The sequence below is a fragment of the Emys orbicularis genome, chromosome 10, assembly GCF_028017835.1.
Source record: "Emys orbicularis isolate rEmyOrb1 chromosome 10, rEmyOrb1.hap1, whole genome shotgun sequence".
In the NCBI taxonomy this organism is placed as follows: Eukaryota; Metazoa; Chordata; order Testudines; family Emydidae; genus Emys; species Emys orbicularis.
The window spans coordinates 18,231,449-18,253,774 of record NC_088692.1 but is presented as its reverse complement, the minus strand read 5'-3'; the positions used below and the strand labels follow the sequence as shown (position 1 = coordinate 18,253,774).

The window sequence follows — 22,326 nt, the reverse complement described above, 5'->3', positions numbered from 1 at the left end:
TGTTTTGTCTCTGCACCGCACAGGGGTGAATTACACTTATTGAGAGCTAAGATATACTCAACAAATGTGAAATTAAAAATTTTTTTTAATAAGGATAATAGATTTACCTGGCATTATCAACTACCTTCCGGCCCCATCTGTAAGCCCAACTAGCCAGTGCTGCCCATGACTTGGCTACTTCAGGTGCCTGTACTGAAGACAGGTGATACAGCTGCCCCAAAATGAAGTCAGGTTCTCCAACGCCAATATTTACTGTGGTGGTGGAAATAGAGCAACAGAGGTTTACACACAAAAATAAACACATCTGATTCACATTTATGAGAATCCAGATCTCCAAAATACCAGAATACTGTGCTTCAGAGACTGAGACTTCTATATATCACTTTAAAGAGAGTGGAGATATAGGAAGGGTAAAGAGAAGAGAATATAGATTCAAGTCAGGTAGAGAGCATGTGCTGAACAGGCCTAAATTAGATAGGAAGTCCAGATTCAAACAAAGAAAAATTTAATTGTGACACTTGGAGAAGTCTCCTAAAAACAAACAACTTTACTAACTGCAAAACACATCACAATTGTAAGAGAAATAAAAGTTGTTTAGAAAGAAGATCAGTTACCCCTCGAGGAAAAAAACTTTAAACACAGTTATAAGTTTTATTAAAAATATTTAAATATAGATCTTTTATATTCACAGTCTGGGTGCTAGATCTTAAGTGAGAGTTTAAAGTTATCACAAAAGCATAACAAAGCATAGTGCTGCCCTTAGAGAATTCATTCCAAGTTCCTGTATTTCCCATTAGTATTTAAATTCTACAAAACACCGAAATATGAATGTTATGTAAAATCTTACCCTAAGTCTGAAAATCATTTTTTTTTTAAATAGCAAAGCAGTTGTACCACATTAAACTTTACCAGTGCAACTGGCTCCGCCCCTTATTGGAACCATCACATGTGAGTAACCATATAGCCCGGCAAAGCATAAACTAGAAGGAGGAACTTTTACCTGTAGATTCACTTTCAATCCTAGGATATTCCTCTTCTATTGTATTAACAGCCGGCAGGTCAATCAAAGTATATACGTTTTTAGACAATGTAGAAAGGCCAGTGAGATTCTGTTGCTGTCGTGCTCTGTATACTTGCTTTAGTTGTCCTGAAATCTCTTTCCATTCAGCTTGAATCCATTTAGCCAGTGTAAGAATAGACTTAGCTACTGCATATTCGGCTTTGGCAGATTTGCAGAAGGATATGGCACAAGAACTCAGCATTTCCATAGCGTGTGTTGACTGACCTATATATCAAGACACACAGTAAATTTTTACTAGAGATGTTAGTTTTATTCAAAGCACTTCCCTGTAATCTCAAATTCCACAAATTTCAGATGCAGCTTTAACAAATTATGAACAGAAATGAGAGACTGCCTTTTTCTATCTGCTAATGTTACTGGGGTATTATAAGTCTATACTACCGGGCCAAATATTTGTAAGAGTTAAACTTATAATATAGAAACAATTATATACTCTCAGCAATTTGTAATAAAGGGAGTTTCTCCTCCTTCAAATCTAAACAGCTGAAGAGAAAACTCAGACATTAGTTACTGGGCTGAAAGCAATTTCTAGCTTTACTGTACCATTATGATTTTTTGGAAAACACAACCTGGCAAGAAGTACCATAAGCCATAGTATCTGTGTGAGGTTATCAAACACTAACCAGCTGTGTATAACAATTTTGTTTTCTCAATATCAAGTTCAGGACTCCATTTTTCATCTATTTGACCTGGTGCTGACAATTTTTTGAAGTGCTGAACTAAATCTTGAGCAGTAGTGGTTTTTCCCAGCTGAACTTCACTGCATTGAGCAAGCAATCGTGTGGCTAGGGCCACATTCCCCCGTTTTCTAGCAAATTTTGCTGCCGTTAGACCCAGTTCCATTAGATGACTTCTAACAGAGACAGTTTGTTCTGAAAAAGAAAGCAAATTTTTGTTAACAAAACTTTGTTTTAAAGCAATAATTGCATTTGGAACACATAGTAGATGATTGCCTCACCATGCCAGCCATACACAGAATGCAATTACCAACAGAGGAAAAAAACTGCACTCACTCTTGGTCTTTTCTTAGTCCATATAAATTCTAATATTCGCTGTATGCCTGCTAGAGTTTTATCTGGAATGATTATAGAAAGATTTTGAAGCAAGATAGATATCCTGGGCAACAATATTAATTTTGATCATGGCTATTCTTACCAACCAAGAAATTGCATACTTCCCCCAGCACCCCAAATGTTTTTTCATCTGCTAAAATAATAGTTTGAAATTTAAATCATATAGCTCTTGGCTGTTTTGAGATTTTAATTCCCCAGTATCTTACAGAATTTGTTGCCTATTTGAACCCAAATGTTTTCTGGAGGGATAACTTCTCAAAGTCTAGCAAATTTATAGCTAGTATTACAGATTTATAATTGCACACAAAAACACTATAATTTGTTTCAAGCCTCATGTTTTCCTGACATCATGGATTTCTTTAGATACTAATTTTAAGGAAATGTTCAGGTTAGATACTATTACATCATTAGCATATAAAGCTATTTTCTGAGGTGTTGTCGTTCTTACTGTGATAAATTTGTTATTCTTTATCCTCTGTATAAAGGCCATGGAAATGTAAAAAGTAAAGGAAACAATGGATATCCTTGCCTAGCTCCCCTGTGTAATTTAAACAGGGGAGCTTTAACTCCAAAAGGCACAGCTGCTTTTGGGCCAGTATAAAGAGCAGTTATCCATTTAAGGAATTGGGGGTCAAAGTCAATATGATAGGACTACATAGACAGAAAGTTCCACTCTATTCTACCAAAAGCTTTCTCTGTATCAAATTCTAACAAAAGAAATGGCCCTCTTTTGGATTTGGCACCTGGGAAAACTTCCTAAATAAGTATTTTAAAAAACTGGTATGCTGGCTTAAGTCTATGTATACTACTTGCTTTCTCTTCAAAGAAATGAGAGCTGCTCAAATATTTCTAATTGGTTTGCCAGAACCCACATTTGTACTGAGCTTCAGATCATACTAAACCTTCATTATTCTCCCAGGCACTTTTTTTTTTTTTTAAATGACCATTAAGTGGGAGTTTTCTTTTCTGAAGATAGAAGAATGACTTAAGGGTTTTTAGATTCTCGACAATGGTCCAAATTCATTATTGTGCGATTTTACTGATACATGTTTTTTTCAGAAGACAGATAAAATCCAGAGTATTAGATGGGTGATTCACAGCAAAAAAAAAAAATATCACTGACAACTAGTGAAGAGTCTGTTAGGTCAAGTGATATATGAGATGGCTTTGGAGCAGAAGGTTGTGGGCTCTCTCCCCTCTAATATGCATGCAATTTAACAGATGGCTGATGTCAGAGGCCACAAAACTAGTTACATAAGCAAAGCAATATTTTTGCAATTTGTTTTTCCATTTTACGATTCTATTAGACAATATAAAAGTAAAAAACACCTGTTTGGAGCCAATTTAAAAAACATTAATCACTCTTCCATAGTACGCTCTCGTCTCATGTAGCTACTTTTAATTCCAGTTTGACATTTAAAATTTGAGACTCATGGATTACCAAAAGAAGAAAAAAAATAGGGCAGAGATTTTACCCGTACCCTGCTTCTTTACACACCACAAGCATACTTGAATGACTGTAAAGGAGCTTGTTTTTGAAAACACACTAATGACAGTACAAGATATGTCTAAGAATACAATGGACATGTTTAAAAACTTGAGGATGAGTGAATTGCATTATAGCAACGTTTCCTGAATATTTTATAACATACATAAGCATTTGCCAAATAAAACATGTTTATTTCATATTTCTAAGCAAATTATTTGAACCATGAAAATGCAGGTGCTTCTACCAAAACAAAGATCTAAGTTACTAATTCTGTATAGACACTTCAGAACGTTAAAGTAAAATTTAGATACCTTTAAGTTTTTCCAGCAATTGATTCTGGTACACAGTATATCTTAGGGCATGTATCCATGGTCTTACATCATGCTGTTTGCATGACCGTAAAGCATCACTAAAAAGAGGGATAAGACAGTCCTGCGGAAGGCATAAAAAATTTCATGTTTGTCATGGAATAATGTAGAGCCTGTAGTTTTCAATACCTAAAGAATATTTTAGAGTGGAGTAAGCTGTAATTTACTAATTTAAGTTTATATAGCAAAATAACACCAAAAATATTTGGTTAGTTGGACTGTTTGAGTAGGAATGTTACTGCATGAGACAGGTGTCTAAAGTAAGGTCTGAAGAGTCCTGCAATGAAGCCCTTTTTACTGTGGGATTACAAAGGTGCAGATGGAAGTGGTGTTAAATAGTCAGAAATTTTACTAACAGATTAAAAACAATTATTTTCAAGTGCAACTATGTTAGGAAATTCAACATGTTCTCAACTTAGTTTGAATAAGAATGAGCCCATCTCTGCAACAGTGTTCGTGCAATAACAGTTCAGTAGAAAGATATTATTTAAAAAATGTATACACAAGAAAATATACCTCTGATGAAAGCCTGCTTGATACTGTATTTTCCAAAGCAGATGAACAATATAACTGCAGAGTGCTCAACACTGGCAATGACTGAGACACAGTCAACGTGGAAAGTCTTAAAGGTCCAACGGCTATTCGTGACGTCTGCTTCAGGTATTTTACAACATTTCTGAAATAAAGATTTAGTGTTAGAAACTAGAACAGTCCATTCTATTAGCTACTAATTGTCCTTGTCTTAATTAATAGATATTGATATTTATTAACATAAAAAAATTATGAACAGGCAACAGGCAGCAAAATTCAGCCTCTTCATATGGAAGAAAGGTTATGCAAGATCTGATCCTATCATTTATCATGCACAGTAAATTCCACAGATTGTCTGTTTCAAAGCATTGTTTACTGTCAACTGCCCAGGTGAACAAAGCATTAGATCTCTAAAATTAAAATCCCTCCTCATTCTTTCTCCTAGCGGTTTATACTCCTAATCCATGAAACACAACTTCATGTACTCTCAGAAAGGCAGCCAAACAAAAGCTTGATACTTAAACACAACGAAGACTACAGTTACTAGAAAGTGGTATTTAACGGGTTACAACTTCTCACACACACAAATTATACAAGGTCACTGTATTCACTCAAAGGTTCTTTAAACTTACTCAGTTATCAATTGCCACTTTTGTTCCTGTTCTGTGTGGTTTATAGCTGTTGCCAGACATACTGAACTTCTCAACAACTGTACTTCAATTGCTTTCTGAAATTCTCTTGGATCAGGACTTAGCATGTTAGGAAGCAGCTTCTTCATGTCTACAAAGATTATACATACATTCCACAAATGGTTAAAAATTACCAACCATTACCATAATTCTTTTAATGAGAAAATTACATATCTAAGTCCAAATTCTTTTCTCAAAACACACACACACACACACACACGCACACACGCACACACGCACACACACAAATATAAAAAAAAATACAACAGCATTTAGGATTATGATTGCCAATTATTTCTCAACTTGGTAAATAAAGTTACAGTCGTTCTGCTGAACTCTGGAATCCATATCCAGAAAGTCTCCAAGTATCATTTCTATATTGATCTGGTACAGTATTTTAAGCTTATAATACGTGTTTAGGAATTACTTTGTTTATTATGAATTTTGATTTTATTTTTACCTATTTTTTCTTTGGATCCTCCAGTAAGTAGGTTGATGTTTTCTCCAGGTAGCAGTTCTAGCTGTTCTGTACAGTCAGTAAGTTCTCCACATTCAAAGCTGCTTAAAGATCTGCAATTCAATTTTTATAGTTTTATTTCCATACTTCTACTTCACCCTAGTTGGTGAATATCCTACAACTTAACAGCAATGAAAAGCCAGAAGGAGCACTACTAATAAACCAATTTTCTTTTAACACGTTTCTTCCATGTAGCCTTACGATATGTCTACACTTCGAGCAGGGGGTGTGATTCCCAGTTTGAAGAGATATTCACGCTAGCTCTGACTGGCTATATTCTATTGTTAACATGCTAGCTCACAGCAGCACAAGCATCATGAAGGGCTAGCCACCCAGAATGTGTGTCAAAAACATTCGACAGGCAATCAGGGCAGCTAGCCCACTTGCGCTGCTGCAACTACATTCCATTTTTCGCATGCTTGCTCAGTCAGAGCTACTGTAGGTCTCCTCCAGCTGTGAATTATGCCACCAGCTTCAAGTGCAGACATACCTTTAATTCAAAGCCCTGAGGTTTTTACACAGCACTTTAGAAGGTGGAATTCAGAGCACATTCACATAACTTTAAAACAAAGATTTCAATCTTAATATACAATCATAATTTGTAAAATGAAGGTAACGTAGCAGAAAACAGTTAATTCAATTTCTGCCATTCATGACAATTTAGAAGCTATCAGACTATCAAAATTAAAGAATAAACATTTCAAAGTTTCATATTTATAGAAAAATCAGCAATTAGTGCAAACACTTAGTGCTCTTCCACTAGGTGTAGGGATGAAGGAAGAAAAAGAATAAGTACTGGCAAATTAAAGTACGATCCTTTCAGGGGAACAAAATTAAAAAGAGCTTTCCTTTATGTCCAAGGGGGGGAATCCTGGTTCCATCCAGGCCAATGAGAGTTTTACCATTGACTTGTATAGGGCCAACAAAGAGGCCCCAATTTTTTTTGAAATTGAACTGCTTGGTGCACATGGCAAGAGACATAGGGCTTGTCTACACAGGGACACTCAGAAAAAATAATCCAAATTAAATTTTAAAGGGGATTAGTTAAACTGCATTAAACCACTACATGAACCTTCTTATTCAGAATTAAAGTGAATTAAGGCCACTTTAATAATAGTAGCATCCACAAAGGGGTTTAAACTTGATTTAACTAATCCACTTTAAATTTACACCTTCAGTTAATTTTCTTGAGTGTCCTTCCATAGACAAGCTCCGAGAGCAGTGGCTCTCAACCTATTTACCATTATGGGCCACAATGTGTTATGTGGGCCACATCCAATACTACCTGTATATGGCCCTGAGGATGTCACATGGGTTGCAGCTGTGTCCTGATTGGGCCGCAAGCGGCCCATGAGCCGCAGGTTGAGAACCACTGCCCTAGAGTCCTGTGTAGGGCCTTGTTTACACAGGAGTATGCCGATAGCCTGCAACAACCAAAATCTAACTCCTCACCCAACCCTTCTACCCTGTTGACAGCATATCAGTTGAGCATTTCAGGAGACTAGATTCTTCTAGAACAGTATCAGTCAGCCAACTGAGATAAGACATTGAAGATTGAGCCCACAAGCCCCTTAACAGAGAATGTCATGATTCAAATGTTCAAGTGTTCTGTTACCATCTGCTGGCAGAAAGGAAATATGAAGTGTCTGGACTGACAAAGAAAAAAAAAATCCATGTTCACTATGAAAATGTTTATATTCCCATTACTACTGCAGATTTGTTTGATTAAAAATTTCTCTCTAAATACAGAGTTTCTCCCTTTTGCTTGATTCTGCAGTGAAGTCATAATCTTAAATGGGTATAGAGCAACCCTAAAAAGCTTTTTAGAGGGTGTACAAATTTGGTGCCTAAAAACCAGGAAAATATGTAGATTTGACAGACTATCTGGATAAAACTACACCTGCCCCACACAACTCAAAATGATCAAATCTCTGCACCTGCAAACAAACTATTTGTGGATGCTGAACATTGAAAATCTCTGCCTGCACAGACAAATGTATCTAAAAAGGATAAGGATATGAAGTATTCATAACTATTTCTAAACAAAATATTTTCAGACACATCGTAAAGACTTGCCCACATTATGGATTAACTACATGGCAACTTTTAAAAACAAACCATTTGTTATGTTTATATGAGGAAGGCCACCAGTTTTACTAACAGAAAAAAAAGGCACACACTATCCTTAGAAACTCAAACTTCTTGACAGACTATATTTAAACTTTTCCCCCCAAGAATTTATTTTTAGGCCAAGTCTGCATGTGAGAAACTTCAGTCAAAAGATTTTTTTTATGAAGTTTACTGGATCTTCAAAAATAGATCTTCAAATGGAATGGCTACAGAAGTCTTATCTATTGCAATTCCAACTTAATTTTAATTAGAGCAGTGGTTTTGGACCCCTAGACCACAGATGACGTCTAAGGTGTTCGTAAAAGACTGTCATGACCGTAGAACAGTGGTTTTCAACCTGTGGTCCTGGGTGTCCACAGACTATGTGTAATATTTCCAAAGGGGTCTGCACCTCCATTTGAAAATTTTTAGGGGTTCACAAATGAAAAAAGGCTGAAACCCACTTGAGTAACAAGTCAAGTGTCTGCTAGAATCCTAGGTGCGCTTTTTTTATATTTAGTTCAAAAAACCTAAAGACTATCATGATTCATTAGATATATGCAGGGTTGTTGTAGCTGTGTTGGCCCTAGGACATTAGAGACACAAGTTGGTGAAGGTGAAAACATTATCTTTTATTGCACCAACTTCTGTTGATGAGAGAGACAAGCTTTCAAATTTACACAGAGATCCTGAAGAACACCACTGTGTAAGCTTGAAAGTTTCTCTCTTGTCAACAGATGGTGATTCAATAAAATATATTACCTCACGATCACCTTGTATCTCTAACGAATCATTAGATATCAACCAACATAATCTTCTTTAATTTCTGAAGAAAGCTTTAGAGTCAAAATATTTTAATTCACAAATCTAAAGAATAAAAAAAGATACAAGTGAAAGACAAGATATTTTAAAAATTATTCTAATTGAGAGAATGGATGAATCCCCTTACAATTAAAAAAATAACAAACAAATCCATTATCTTCTGCAGCCAAATAAACAATTTAAGAGGCCTTACCTAATCTTAAGAATCATGAAAGCCCCAAAGGCTTATTTAGGATGGTGTCAATTCACTACTTATCTGTTATAGCTACTATACATCAAGGAGGTTTTCCTACTAAATCATTATAGATTTTGCATCACAGAAGATAAAGATCTTGGAAACCACATGGTACTGATATGATGAGACTAAGAGAAGCTTTCATGTAACAGTTTACTGCTTTCAGAGATATTATTGAATAAATTAATGAGAACCTTACTTTATGTAGTTAAAGTCTGCTTTTAAATTGACTGAGGTATTACTTGTGCTTTTTTTCAAGTCATGGACAGCATTCTGCCATTCTTGTACAGCAGACCAATCAGCAATTGCAATGTAACATTCACATGCTTTGTTACCCAAGTAATTTATAACTTCAGGTGAAGAATCACTTGGTTTAGTCAGAACAGTTTTTCTAGCTTCACCTGTGAAATTAAGGAAATCAATATTTAAGAAAAATAAGTCTCATTACTTGACAAAACATTTGGAAATTATGTTTAAGGCAAAAAGTTTCATCTGCTTTAGATAAAATTAGTTACACAATATTTACAGTGCCTAACTTCTCATCTATAGCATATTTTATCACCTGTAAAACTGAAATACTTATGCAAGAGGCTTTGGAAGAATTTAGTTAATATTTATAAAGAAACTGGAAGATAGAAAATTATCTGATCCGTATAGAAGAACTAAACTAATATGTGCACCTGATAATACACACAAAAAAAGTGTACAAAATACTCCTTCCCACTTCTCAAGATTTTAATAGAGTGCTGTGGCAAGGTCTCATTTAAGGCTTCTTTTTATACTATAGTACATTCATGAAGTATACAAATAACTGGAAGTAATGGCGTATTATTCAAGTCTAAATAATTAGAACTGAACTGCTTAAAATACAAAGTACATTTTACTGTGTGTTATCCTTGCTTTTAACCATCTCTTCACTAGGCCCCAAATCTGCAAACATCTATGCATGTGCTTATCTTTACATATGTGAGTAGCCCCAATATCTTCAACTGGATTTTTCACTTAAACTTGTACGTAAGTGTTTACAATGTAAATTACTAAGGTAATTTAACAAAGCTTTACTGTTGACTATATTACCTGTAAACCACAACAATGTATGTACATATTCAGTACATGGAGTTTGTGGCCATTTAAAAAAGCAATTAATAATACTTACCATTCAAAGAATGCTTTGGGCTGGCATTATTGCCACTATTTGAATTGGCCAACTTCAGGACAGATTTATCAAAACCAGCTATGGAGCAATCCACTCCTGTCATGGAACTCAAGTGCTCCTGGTATTCAACAGTTGCTTTTTCAAACCTTAAATATTTAAGATTTAATGTTTAGTCAACATTTCACAGCAATGATTTTCTACTTTTTGTATATGGAGTTTGTATTAAAATTTCCTATAAAAGAAAATGAATGATCCCTGCAATGCTACAAGAATAAAACAAAGAAAGACTACAGAGGATTTCTCCCTATGGTAAAACGTGGAAAACAGAAGTGGTGGGGGGAAAAGCTACTGAAGGTGGGTGATGTAGTTACTGATCTCTTTTATTCTTGGAACTTTCTTTATCCTTCAATCCAAAACATCAAACTGGGATCTTTAAAAAATAAGGTTGAATAAGATGGAAATCAATTAAGGTTGTCAGTTAATAGTTTCATATATGTGAAATTATCTCTATGTATCAGCTTTTCATGCCAACTTCAAATTACTATGAACTGAAGCAAAATTTACTTGCTGGCACTGTTCTAGATGAATAGCTTTAATATGATTTTCACGTGAGACGTCTGCCAGAAACTTCCCTCCCTCACAGGAGACAGAAGCAACAACACAGCAGGGTGAGGACGAGCAGAGCTCCCTCAGCTATGTTGGTTTGGGGAGACAGAACGGAAGCCATGGTTAGTGGAACAAGCTTCACAGCCTCTAGGCCTAGTGATGTCAGCAGCTGGCATTTTACAATTTGAATTCTAGACTTGTTTTTTTGCTGACTGTTTGCTCCCCCTAACCTCATTCTCACCCCTCCATTGCCAGTGTCACTCTTCCTGAACTCCTGCCTCTCAATGACCTTCCCTCAACCCTTGTTCCTCATATCTCCCTTGCTCCCCTGCCACTGTCCCCATAACAAAATGTTTTTTTAAAACAAAGGAAAAACAGAACACACGCTAACTGCCATGGCCTCTTTGCTTGTATGTGTACCTCTTTCCCAGCCTGATGTTTTCTCCATTTTTGACTCTAAAGCCCTTGCAACAAGGCTCTCTCTCTCTCGCCTGTTTGGAAAGCACTTAGCATACTGGGAGTACTTCCACAGATGAAAGATGACTAGACGAACAGCTTTGTTATATTCACATAGGTTTGCTACTCATGACTAACTGAGAAAGGCAAATATTGGATTCTTTCTTTCTCTGCTTACAGGAACCACAAGCAGGAGACAGGGAGCTGTAATCTGGCAAGGTTACCTAACTGAGGCTGGTATGGTAGGAGTGCTTATCAGACACTGCTGGTCTTGTGGAGGAAGCTGAAGTTGTTTGAAGGAGAAGAGCCATGAAGTTCCCATTTCCCTCACTCAATAGAGCAGGAGAAGAGAAGATCACCGGTGTGATCTGCAGGCCTGATTTGCATCCACTCTGCCACTGACTCTTCATGCCTCTGACCAGATCCTATTTAAGGTATGTCGACACTTCAGGCAGCGTGTCTATGAGCCCTGACTGGTGGCAGAGGAAGGAAGTGGTAAAATGTTGGAGGTAGAGAGACAAAGAAGCTAGTCCTGCAAGAAGATGCTTCAACACAGGCCAAACCAAGCAGTTAAGAAAGGGGGGACAGGAAGCACCTGTGACAGAGGCAGAGGTGGGAAGAGAGATTAGGAGTGTTGTTTCTTTCAGTATGCCAGCAGGATGAGATGTATACATGTATACAGAATGTGTGTGTGTATGTTTTTCCCTCAGGTGAATTTTAGTCTAATATGTAAGACAAAAGTACTTTGGTATGGGTGGAAAGGGTGCTTTTCCCTATGTGTTCAAAAATCAGAAGACTGCCCACATTAAAACTATACAACATAATCTCTCTTCTATAAAATTATTAGCTCTGTGGGTTGGCAGTAGTGCTAAGTATATAACCCATGAGGACCTTTAAAAAAAACCAGTGTTTTATTTTAGTTTATTGTATACAGCTAACAGCACAAATCCCAAATTTAGGTGTCTTTGCCCTAAATTAAAACACAGTCAAACAAAACTAGTCACTTTTCAACATCCCGAAGAGCATATAATGACGGCTAGTTTAAGTAGCAGTTGGGAATAATTCTTACTTTATTCATATCAAAAAATGTAAAGGTGTATATATACATATATATATATATATATATATATACATATACATATACATATACATATATATATAAAAAAATAATAATTGTATCTGACTTTTTCCTTCTACCCGCTAGTCTTTGTATATTGCATATTTTCTTAGACTGTAAGACGGGGCAGGGACTGTCATCCTATGCCTTTGTGCAGCACTTAACAGAATGAGATCACCATCATCATGATAGAGAGGCTCTGAGTACTACTGCAAAACAAATGTTAAACCAAACAATGTAAACCAACATTTCCCTTTTCACTGCTAATCTTCCTTTCAGAAATGTCCCATTAATTTCCTTTTTCACTGTGGCCTGTTGTACTAGTCATATCCCAACATCTCATTAATCTGAAAGGATGTTGCATAACAACAGATTTGCAAGCTTTGACTATTCAAATAGTTGAATAATATATCAAATATTATTTTGCTTATTCAGTCACACATGTAATAACTGTCTCGACACAGTGCCACTGGATGTCCATTAGCTAAACAATGTTTAGTACAGTGGATTTTAGGACTGAAGGTTTTCTGTAAGTCTTGGTACAGCAACAGTTCACATTACTAACAAAGTATTTCTGAAGAACGCTCTTTGTATCTTACAAAGATATGCATTATTTGAAGGACCTAACAAAAGAAAACAGACATCACTAATCCTTATAAAAATTCTATAGATTTTTTGCCTAAGTTTTGTTTGTCCGCACATGTACCTAAGAATTAACAGGGTATATCTCCGCTTTCCTTTCTGGGATTCAGTAAGTGCCTTCCACAGTGAAAAGGTGAGTTGTTTCCCCAAAAGTGGATGAAAAATTCAGTATGTTTCAATGTATTTTGACCCACTTTTTAAAATCTACCACACTGACCTACAGATTCTTAGGGCATGTCTAAACTATAAACAAGTCGACCTATGTTAGGTTGACTTACAGCCACAGCAGTAATTACTGCAGTAGTTCAGGTCCACTCTGTCCTTCATCTGTTGGTGGTGTGTGTCCTCACCAGGAGCGCTTCCACTCACTTAAGAGGGGCAGTGTTGGGGGTTGAGAGCCAGGGCTCTAAGCTCTGTGCACAGCTCCCTGCCAATAACCCAGCTCCCCACTGGGAACCCAGGTGCCCCTCCCCACCTTGGCTCCACACCAGGAACGGGGCAGTCACACTGGGCTTCTCAGATCCCCGCTCCCCCCCGGGAATGGAGCAGCCAACCAAACTGTGGGTGCGGAGCTGCCCGCCAGGCGCAGAGCTGCCTGCCAGGCGCAGCCGTGCTCCGAGTTGCAAGCAGAGAGCACCGGGGGGGAGTGGGGGGGGGGGAGGAAACACGACAGCTGGGCTCCTGGTGGGGAGTCTGGGGGAGATTGGAGCAGGGTGGCAGCTCAGCTGGGAGCAGAGATCAAGCAGTAGCTCAGCTGGGGAGCTGTGAACCAGCTTTCTTGTAAATTTCACAGCTTCAGCACAGCCGTGAAACTGACAAGAATGACAGCCAATAGATGTAAGTAACACAATGTCTACAGGGACACTGTGTCGTCCTAATTACACCGACACAAGCACTACGCCTCTCAAGGAGGTGAAGTTATGTCAGTGTTGTAGGGCACTTACATCGGTGAGAGCAAAGCTGTAGTGTGCACACTGACATAATTAGATCGACATAAGATGCTTTATGTCAACCTAACACTGTAGTGTAGACCAGTGTTTATCTGCAATTTAAGATACTACCTCAGTGGTGATCAACACTCATAACACAAAAAAAGGGTTAAAAGCCAGGTCTGAAAAGTACATCTGGATATCCTTAAAGAACCTTCAGATTACTACCTCTGGCCAGGAAACCGGGTAAAAAAAATTCAGATTAAACAATAATTTGCAACATAAACCTGGCTAAATAATGCTGCTACACTACAGAGAATTTTTGAAAATGTAACACAGCACAGCTGATCCTGGAACACTGACAACTTAGTGATGTCCTTATGCATCTGTTTTTAAAAAATTCTAGGACATGCTAACCATCTCCCAAAGACATGTTAAAAGTGAACTTCTTGTTCAGATAAGGAAACCAGAAGAGCAGCTTTGATCCATGAAGCAACTTACATTAATTGAGATAAAAATATTGGCCCTTCATGTATTTAGAAAATAAGCTCACATTTAGACCAGTTCTCCAGTCATTTGTGCCAACTTACCGTCCTTCTGCTTGCTGAGCTACAGAATTAATCCAAGACAGACTCTTCCCAACTATAGCAGAAGACCAGACAGCTAGTCCTTGTATAGCTTCAGGGCAATGAAGCTCACATAGCGCTTCCACCAACATCATAATTGTCACTTCTAGTTCACTTCCCTAGAAATGAAGTTTAAGCTTAATTTAACAGATCTTGTTTGAAGAGAAAAGCTACGTGCATTGTTAAATGTTTTAAATATGTTATGCAATATTTCATGTTTATATTTAATAAAGTATTCTCAATGGTCACAGTTACCCCACTCCCACAAAGAGTAGAGCAAAGAATCTTTGAAAACCAGACGCTGTACACTACCCTCTGAAAAACACATCCAGCTCATGGCCTATACTTATGTAAAGACATTACTTTTTCACAAATCCCCAGAAATTCATCAGCAGACAAAATTACTACCTAGGCATAAATCTAGAAAGCCTTCTCTGCTAAAACACACACATTTTAAGAAGGTCAAATAACATTATTGAACAAGTTATCAGTACCCTTCAGCTTTTATACAAAGTGTTCTAAACACAGTGGTTTTTCCAACTCATTGTGCCAACATTTCGTAGAAAGATCCTCTCCTGGACCACATCCTCTTCCAGTCCTCATCCCAGACCTTGGTCAGAAAAGGGTTGCTTTTCACAATACCAGGAAGGGCTCCACAGACAAAGTTTGAAAAATACTGGTCTAGTGGAAGTTTTTGATACTTTTGCAAGTTTTAAACAGAGGCTCCTTACTTAAACAGTGGGAATTATATAGTTCAAAATATGAGCTAGCTCCAGCATCTGTTTACTATTAAATCTTTGACTAAATGTGTAACACACAGCATTTCCAAATTTTAAATTATTTTGCTAGAAAAAACTCCACCCCCGCAAAAATAGATAAGTAAAAGTTCAAAACTGTTGCTCGAGAATACAGTTTTTAACAGGCCTATTGCTTTTAGTTTACATACAATACTATGGAAATGTTTTTTTCTACAGCCTACTAAATTTTGAAAAACACAGTACCTGAGAGATATTATTGGTCTTCATTTCTGTGAGTAAATCAAAACCATGTCTGACTGTCACAGCAGGTTGACCAGCCAACAATCCAACCCGCATGATAGAAAGTCTAATCCGAGTTAGCCAATCTTGGCAGGTCTGGCGGTTAGTATAGAAGAATGTCCTGATAACCTTTACAATAGGAAAAAAAAAATAAAGAGAGAGATCCTGAGTTTTATAAAACAATACTTTTAATTTTTGTATAAATTAAAATAGATGCATTATAATATTTAATAATATGTAGAACAGCATAATCTTTATCGGGAAGGGTTCCCCTCTCTGACTAAATTTTCAAGTGGTGTAATTTAACTATAGAATGATTAAAAATGTAACAACATCGTCGTGGGAAGATTTCTGTCAGCAAGTCCATTACAAGAAGTTAGATTTAAATGTGTTTTAACTTGTCCTTTCAAATTTTCTTTCCCCCATACCTAAGAAGCCCTACTTACAATGGATGCTTTCTTAGAAATATTTTTGCTTTATTCAACCCTCTGTCAATACCTGCCTCTTGGAGGACCACATTTCCATGTGAAAGAGGCTGGAAGTTGGGGGAAAAGAAGGGATGAAAAGAGAGAAATTCTGCCTCATCAGTGACTTGCTGCTTCTTGCCAGCCTGGGAGAAAAGAATTCAGCTTGATCCTTAAAATTTGATCCCCTGCACAGTAGCAAAATACACTAATTCTAGACTACTTCCAAATTCAGTTTGACCTGACATTGGGAAATTACAACATACATTATAATTATAGAGATTCTGAGGCAAACACACAAGTGGTGCAATAACTTTCTACCAAATATTATAATCAATCAGATTTGGATGGATTTGTTCTCAACAAACAGAAATGGTTTCTTTGGAACCCTTCCAATTACATATCTGGACAGGCAAAATAGCAAACAAATAAATAATTCTTGCAAAAACTCATTGCAATTACGACATGATTTACAATGTTAACAGCTTGGCCATTTTACAGATTGTTTAAGCAGAAATGGGAAAATAGCAAAGTGGTCCTTTCAAATTTTTAAAGCTATTTGCTTCTATGAAGGCCAATACTTCATAGATTCAACTGTAAATACATCAATTTTTATTTCATATCCAACAAATGGCACCTTGAACCCATCACAACTGAATACATTTCGTAAGTAATGTTGATAACAGCTTAACAGAGCAGTGGCTACTGTACCTTAAATTCACATTCAGTAGTTATTCATTTTATCATCTGCAACCTGTTTGATATTGTGCTGTTGTGTAAACAGTTACTCAAGAAAATGATGTTCCCTTTTCAGTTGTTTAATAGTAAAGAACATGAAATCAAGTAAGGCAAAACAAATTGAAGGAATATATCATGTTTGTTTTAAAAGAAATTAGACAAACAAGGTTAAATGAAAATCAGAACACAGGCCTAAAATATTTGGAAACAAAGTTGTCTGCAGCTGATCTTTTTCAAAAACAATGTAAGTTCCACCAATAGGGAGAACAGCTAGGCAATCCTGAACTTTTTTATTTTTTAAAGTGGAAAAATTGTTGGCTTATAATCAAGGTAGTATATCGGACATTTCTATAGAAAAGTTATTACAAGGAATCATTCAGAATGGCATATGATTCTTGATAAGCATCAAGTGACATACAGTGAAATATTCCCACTTTTGTGGGACAGTTTGCAGTACTGTCAGCATTGAAAGACACAAACCTTGGGTGGAGAAGTGAGTGCATTAGCACATCCTTCATAAGCATTGTACATCAGTTTCTCCAGATTCTCCAAGTACTGTAGAAGGAGAACAAGTCTAAGCTGATTACTGCTGTGTCCTTCATCATTGTCTGCTGTAGTCCACTGGCTAACATCTTGATCAGGGTTTAACGTGTGGGCTGCAAGACTTCTAATGATACCTATAAACATTTGGTCAGAACATTTCAACACACTGGTTATCAAATAATCAGGTATTTACATCTTTATAGAATATAAAAATAGCTGTGAAAATTGAGTCTAAAATCATTAACATGTACTTCAACAAATAAAAAACTACATAAAGTGTCTCCAAAATTATTATATAACTCTTGATTTCTTGACATTTAAGAAATGTCTAAAAAAGCAGCAAATTGCTGAAAAAGAACGTAATTTTTTCCTATCTTGAACATAATTTACGAAAATAGCTCACTGCTTTATTTCTTAAACCAAATATACCATAAAAAATATACATTCTTTACATTACCTTCAATTGTCTGGAACGTATCTTGAGCTCTACCTAGAGGGGTTCTCAATTTAGAAAGGACTGTAAACTGAGCTGCTTCCCAAACAGCCCACTGCCAAAGTACAGCATCCATCTTCAATAGATTGCGAGGAATGGTTGATTGATCACGCTTATCTAATCTCTGGCAGCTGTAGAACAATCTTTCTAACCAATTGTCCTTCCTGAAAAAAAGTTAAGACAAATACAGCAATGCATATATCTACATACATAGCTGTAAATGTATTTTAGCTTGTAGTTGATTACTCTTGTAATCAAACCTCTAATGGACCTATGTTTCCTAGGGTCATGCACACATGTGTATATACACACACAGGATTACTCTGCAGGAACTAATACAGAGCTCAAGAACATTGCAAAAAAATGACTTAAAGGCAGAAGAAATGGAGATAAAGGGTTTGCTAGCCGAAAGTAAAGAAAACACAGTGCAGAAGACAAATTTGAAAAAGAGGCATACACTTTTGGTTAAAAATGAAAATGAGCAAAGAGAAATAAGATATTCAAAATTCAGAGAGAGAAAAATAGATGTGAATAGAAATTAATGAAGATGGTGAGGATTTAGCAGCATAAAATATTCCATCCCAAAAACTGGAATGGTAAATAGTTTCAGCTGGTGACAAAAACTGGAAAAAGGATTTCAGACATTCTCTTCCAGGTGTACAAAATGACGGAGAAGGCCCACAAGTTAGAAAGACCGCAGTGAAGCCAACTGCAAGTAGTACAACTCAATATCTGTTCCAACATGGTCTCCTCTTCTAACATGCACCACCACCACCAAAACATGCCTCATTGTCAGTTTGCATTGAGTCTGCAGTCTCAGAATGCAGATGATATCAGTATAACTTCTCAGTGTATCATATGTCAAATACATGAGAAGGAGATAGGCATCCTACAGAAGTAGTATAAAGACATCTGTATTGACTATCTATACATTGAGCTCATTGGGGGGCGGAGGGGGAGGAAGGGGCATGTATAACTATATGGAACATATGGTTCCTGGCAAGAAGGTCGATGGCATCTGGAGTACCTGAGGAAGCAGTGTGCTATACACCAGTCAACATTAATTTGTAGCATCTTTTGTGCACAATGGGACTAGCTGTATAGAGGGACTGGGTGCATCAAGCTAAGGAAATCCACTATGACGATGGTGCGATTAAGACAAGAAAAAGAAGTTACTCAAATTCACCTATCACACCAAGCTGACAAAGCTATCAGAAAAAAAAAACTATTAAACATACCATAATTAAAAAAAATAAAATAAACATATTTGCTTACAGCTGAAAAGACCTTAATTTTAAGAGTGACTCGGCAGGGATAAAGGAGAAACAGATGGTTGAAGACTGATGTATATAGAATTTGCTCTCGGGGTTCACAAATGCTGCCTTACCAAGTCTGCTTTCAGAAACTTCTGAAATCACTGAAGGCCCTCCTAATGCCACATGACCAACCCAGTGGTAATAAAAAGTAAAAGCAAAAAACATATCCAACTCTTTCAACATGGATGTGAGCAGAGTAGTGGGTTTTAGTAGCTACATGGTGACAAAATGGGAGTATACAAAGGCTTACATAACATCTCTTCTTGTAGATTTAATACATTAAGTCTTTACATACCAAAAAGAATTAACTGAAACTTTAAATTTAATATTTACAATTTGCATTAGTAAATTATGTAATTTTAATAGTTTCTGCCTGGAAAAATACAGCAATCTTCTGTTCTTCAAGATGTGATGCAGACGTGTATTCCATGTGGGTGTGCGCACTCCATGCTCTGGAGCTGGGACATACCCGTAGCAGAGGCTCTCCACCCTATGGCTGTAGGGCCTCCCCTGGCTGTATACGGGTTGCACTGCCCCGATCCCCTCAGTTCCTTCACATAAAAGGTCAGAAGTACAGACTCCAAATGCAGAGGCCATGAAGGACAGGTCGCGGAATACACATTTGTATCACATCTGGAAGAATAACAGTTACAGGTAGGTAACTCTTTTTACTTCAAGTAGATGCAGCCACATATTCCATGTGGATGACTTGCAACCAGTACTTGCAGGACGTGGGGCTCAGAGTCTACTTAAAGAAGGCAGCAGGTCTATCTTCCCAAAGTTTGCATCTGATCTGGACACAGCTGTAATGACATAGCACATAGCAAAAGTATGCAAAGAGGACCAAGTGGCCACCCTGCAAATGTCCAATATAGAAACACCTGATAGAAATGCTGTTGACGTTGCCTGAACTTGCTTGGAATGCACTCATACCTCTTGAGGAGGTTTAGCATGGGCTACTTCATATGCTGTCACAATAAATGATGTTATCCACCTGGAGATTGTCTGTGAAGAGACCACTTGACCCTTCATTCGGTCTGCATATGAAACAGACGAAGCGAGGAATGAAAAGGTTTAGTTCTAACCACATAAAAAGCTAGACATCAACTGACATTCAAGGTGTGAAGACGCTGCTCCTTTGGGGTTGAATGCAGCTTTAGGAAGAACACTGGTAAATATACAACACTGTTCAACCACCTTTGCTTTGGGTGTGGCCTCAGGGTTACTTTGTCTTTTGAAAATTGCATGTGGTGAGGCTCCACCATCAAAGCCTGCAACTTGCACACTCTCCCTACAAATGTTATCACCACAAGAAAGGCTATTTTCTGACACAGAAGGTGGAAAGAAGAAGTTGCTAGAGGCTTAAATAGAGGTCCCATGAGAGCCACTAAAACAGTATTAAGATCCCACAAAGGAACTGGCTCTTTAACTGGTGGGTGGAGAGGAGTGTCTCCTCCTTTCAAGAATCTCACTGCCATGGAGTTTGAAAACACCAATTTCCCCTGGCTAGGTGGATGAAATGCCGAAACTGCAACCAGATGGACTCTCAATGAACTAAGCAGAAGACCAGAACACTGAAGGTATAACAGGTACTCCAAGATGTCCTGGACACAAGCCAGCTTTGATTGAACTACCTGGGCTAACAACCATACTGAGAATCTGTTCCACTTGGCCGAATAGGCTGACCTGATGGAGGGCTTCCTACTGTTAAGCAAGGCCTACCAGACTGCCTTTGAACATTGTTCCTATTCCTCATCTAACCATACAGAATTCATACTGTGAGATGCAGGAGTGGAGTACTGAATGCAACTGGACCGTGATGCTGAGTCACGAGGTTAGGATGATGAGGAAAAGATATGGGAGGGCAAACAGCTAATGTGAAGAGGTCAGAGAACTGACATTGTCTTGGCCATGCTTGATCAATAAGAATGAGCTTGGCACAATCCAATTTCAGCATACAGGAGTGCTGATTACCAGCTCAGGTGAAAAGCACCAGCCCAGGAGCCCAGATTGAGATACCCTCGGAAGCGGAACTGCTGGCATTTCCTGTTGTCTCTCCTGGCAAACAGGTTGACCATCGGGATGCCGCAAACTGCAGAGATGGACTGCACACTACTGGACTTCAGAGACCACCCCTGCCGAGGTGATCTGCCAGACGACTATGAATACCAGACAAGTGACTGGCTATGGGGATAATGTTTTCCCAATGCAAAACTGCTAGAGCCTGACTGCCTGCTGATAAAGCACATTGTAGTGTGCCTACTTGGCTCCTCACATAGTACAAATCAGTGGTATTGTCGGTGAGTATGACAACCGCTGAGCCCCTGATGTGATCTCGAAAGGTCTGACAGGCATTGTAAATGGCATGAAGCTCCAGCACACTGATATGCAAAGAAGCTTCTCATTCTGATTGCATGCCTTGAACTTTCAGCAAGTCCAGATGTGCTCCCCAATCTATAAAGGAGGCATTGATGACTTGTAGTACTGATCAGTGGGGGCCAAAAGAAAGTAACATCCTGGCACACATTGCCCTGAATTGGTGGGAGAAGTCAGACCAGCACGTCCAAGGGGTTGCGACTCAGATGACAGACCAACTTCAGCCACATCTGAAGAGGACATAGGCACAGCCTGGCATATTGAACTACCTGCGTGCATGAGGCCATATGGCCTAGGAACCTCAGGCATAAGTGGGCTGTTGTTGAGTTTGAAACTCCAGACATACATGGTGGATCGCCTGGAATCAGTAAAAATGCTCTCAAGCTTGGAGAGTCTATCAGGCCTCAATGATCTCAATTCTTTGAGTTGGAACCAATGTTGACTTCCCGCTGTTTAGGATGAGACCTAGACAAATCGAATAGGTGTAGTGTGAAGTGAACATGAATGAGGACCTTCTCTCTGGACTTGCCCTTCAGCAACCATTCATCCAGATGTAGGAAAATATGAATTCCCATATTCCTGAAGTACGCTGTTATCAGAGTCATACACTTGATATGAACCCAGGAAGCGGAAGACAGATCGAAAGACAGCACAGTGTACTGCTAGTGCTAGCCAGCCATGACAAATCAGAGATACCTCCTGTGGCTCAGGAGGACTGCTATATGGAAATAAGCATCCTGCATGTCCAGGGCAGCAAACCAATTGCTGTGATTCAAGGCGGGGACAATAGTTCTAGGGTGACCATATGGAATCTTACGTATCTGATGTATTTGAGATTGTGGAGGTTGAGGATATGTTGTCTCCTTCCCTTGGACTTGGGGATCAGGAAATACCAGGAGTAGAACCCCTTTCC

At 38.0% G+C, this 22,326-nt stretch overlaps 1 protein-coding gene across 1 annotated transcript in view; it reads right to left on the bottom strand.

The window, feature by feature from the left end:
- The window catches only part of SMG1 (SMG1 nonsense mediated mRNA decay associated PI3K related kinase), a 117,536-nt gene that overhangs the window by 34,373 nt on the left and 60,837 nt on the right, over positions 1-22,326 (bottom strand). The window contains exons 20-32 of the mRNA XM_065412819.1: positions 17,686-17,885; positions 17,166-17,362; positions 15,448-15,612; positions 14,411-14,565; positions 10,071-10,216; positions 9,114-9,315; positions 5,692-5,801; positions 5,175-5,322; positions 4,528-4,687; positions 3,955-4,075; positions 1,705-1,953; positions 1,001-1,285; positions 108-252 (exon numbers count right to left, since the gene is read on the bottom strand). Coding sequence (XP_065268891.1) covers positions 108-252; positions 1,001-1,285; positions 1,705-1,953; positions 3,955-4,075; positions 4,528-4,687; positions 5,175-5,322; positions 5,692-5,801; positions 9,114-9,315; positions 10,071-10,216; positions 14,411-14,565; positions 15,448-15,612; positions 17,166-17,362; positions 17,686-17,885 — 2,283 coding nt within the window. The remainder of the gene's footprint in view (positions 1-107; positions 253-1,000; positions 1,286-1,704; positions 1,954-3,954; positions 4,076-4,527; positions 4,688-5,174; positions 5,323-5,691; positions 5,802-9,113; positions 9,316-10,070; positions 10,217-14,410; positions 14,566-15,447; positions 15,613-17,165; positions 17,363-17,685; positions 17,886-22,326) is intronic.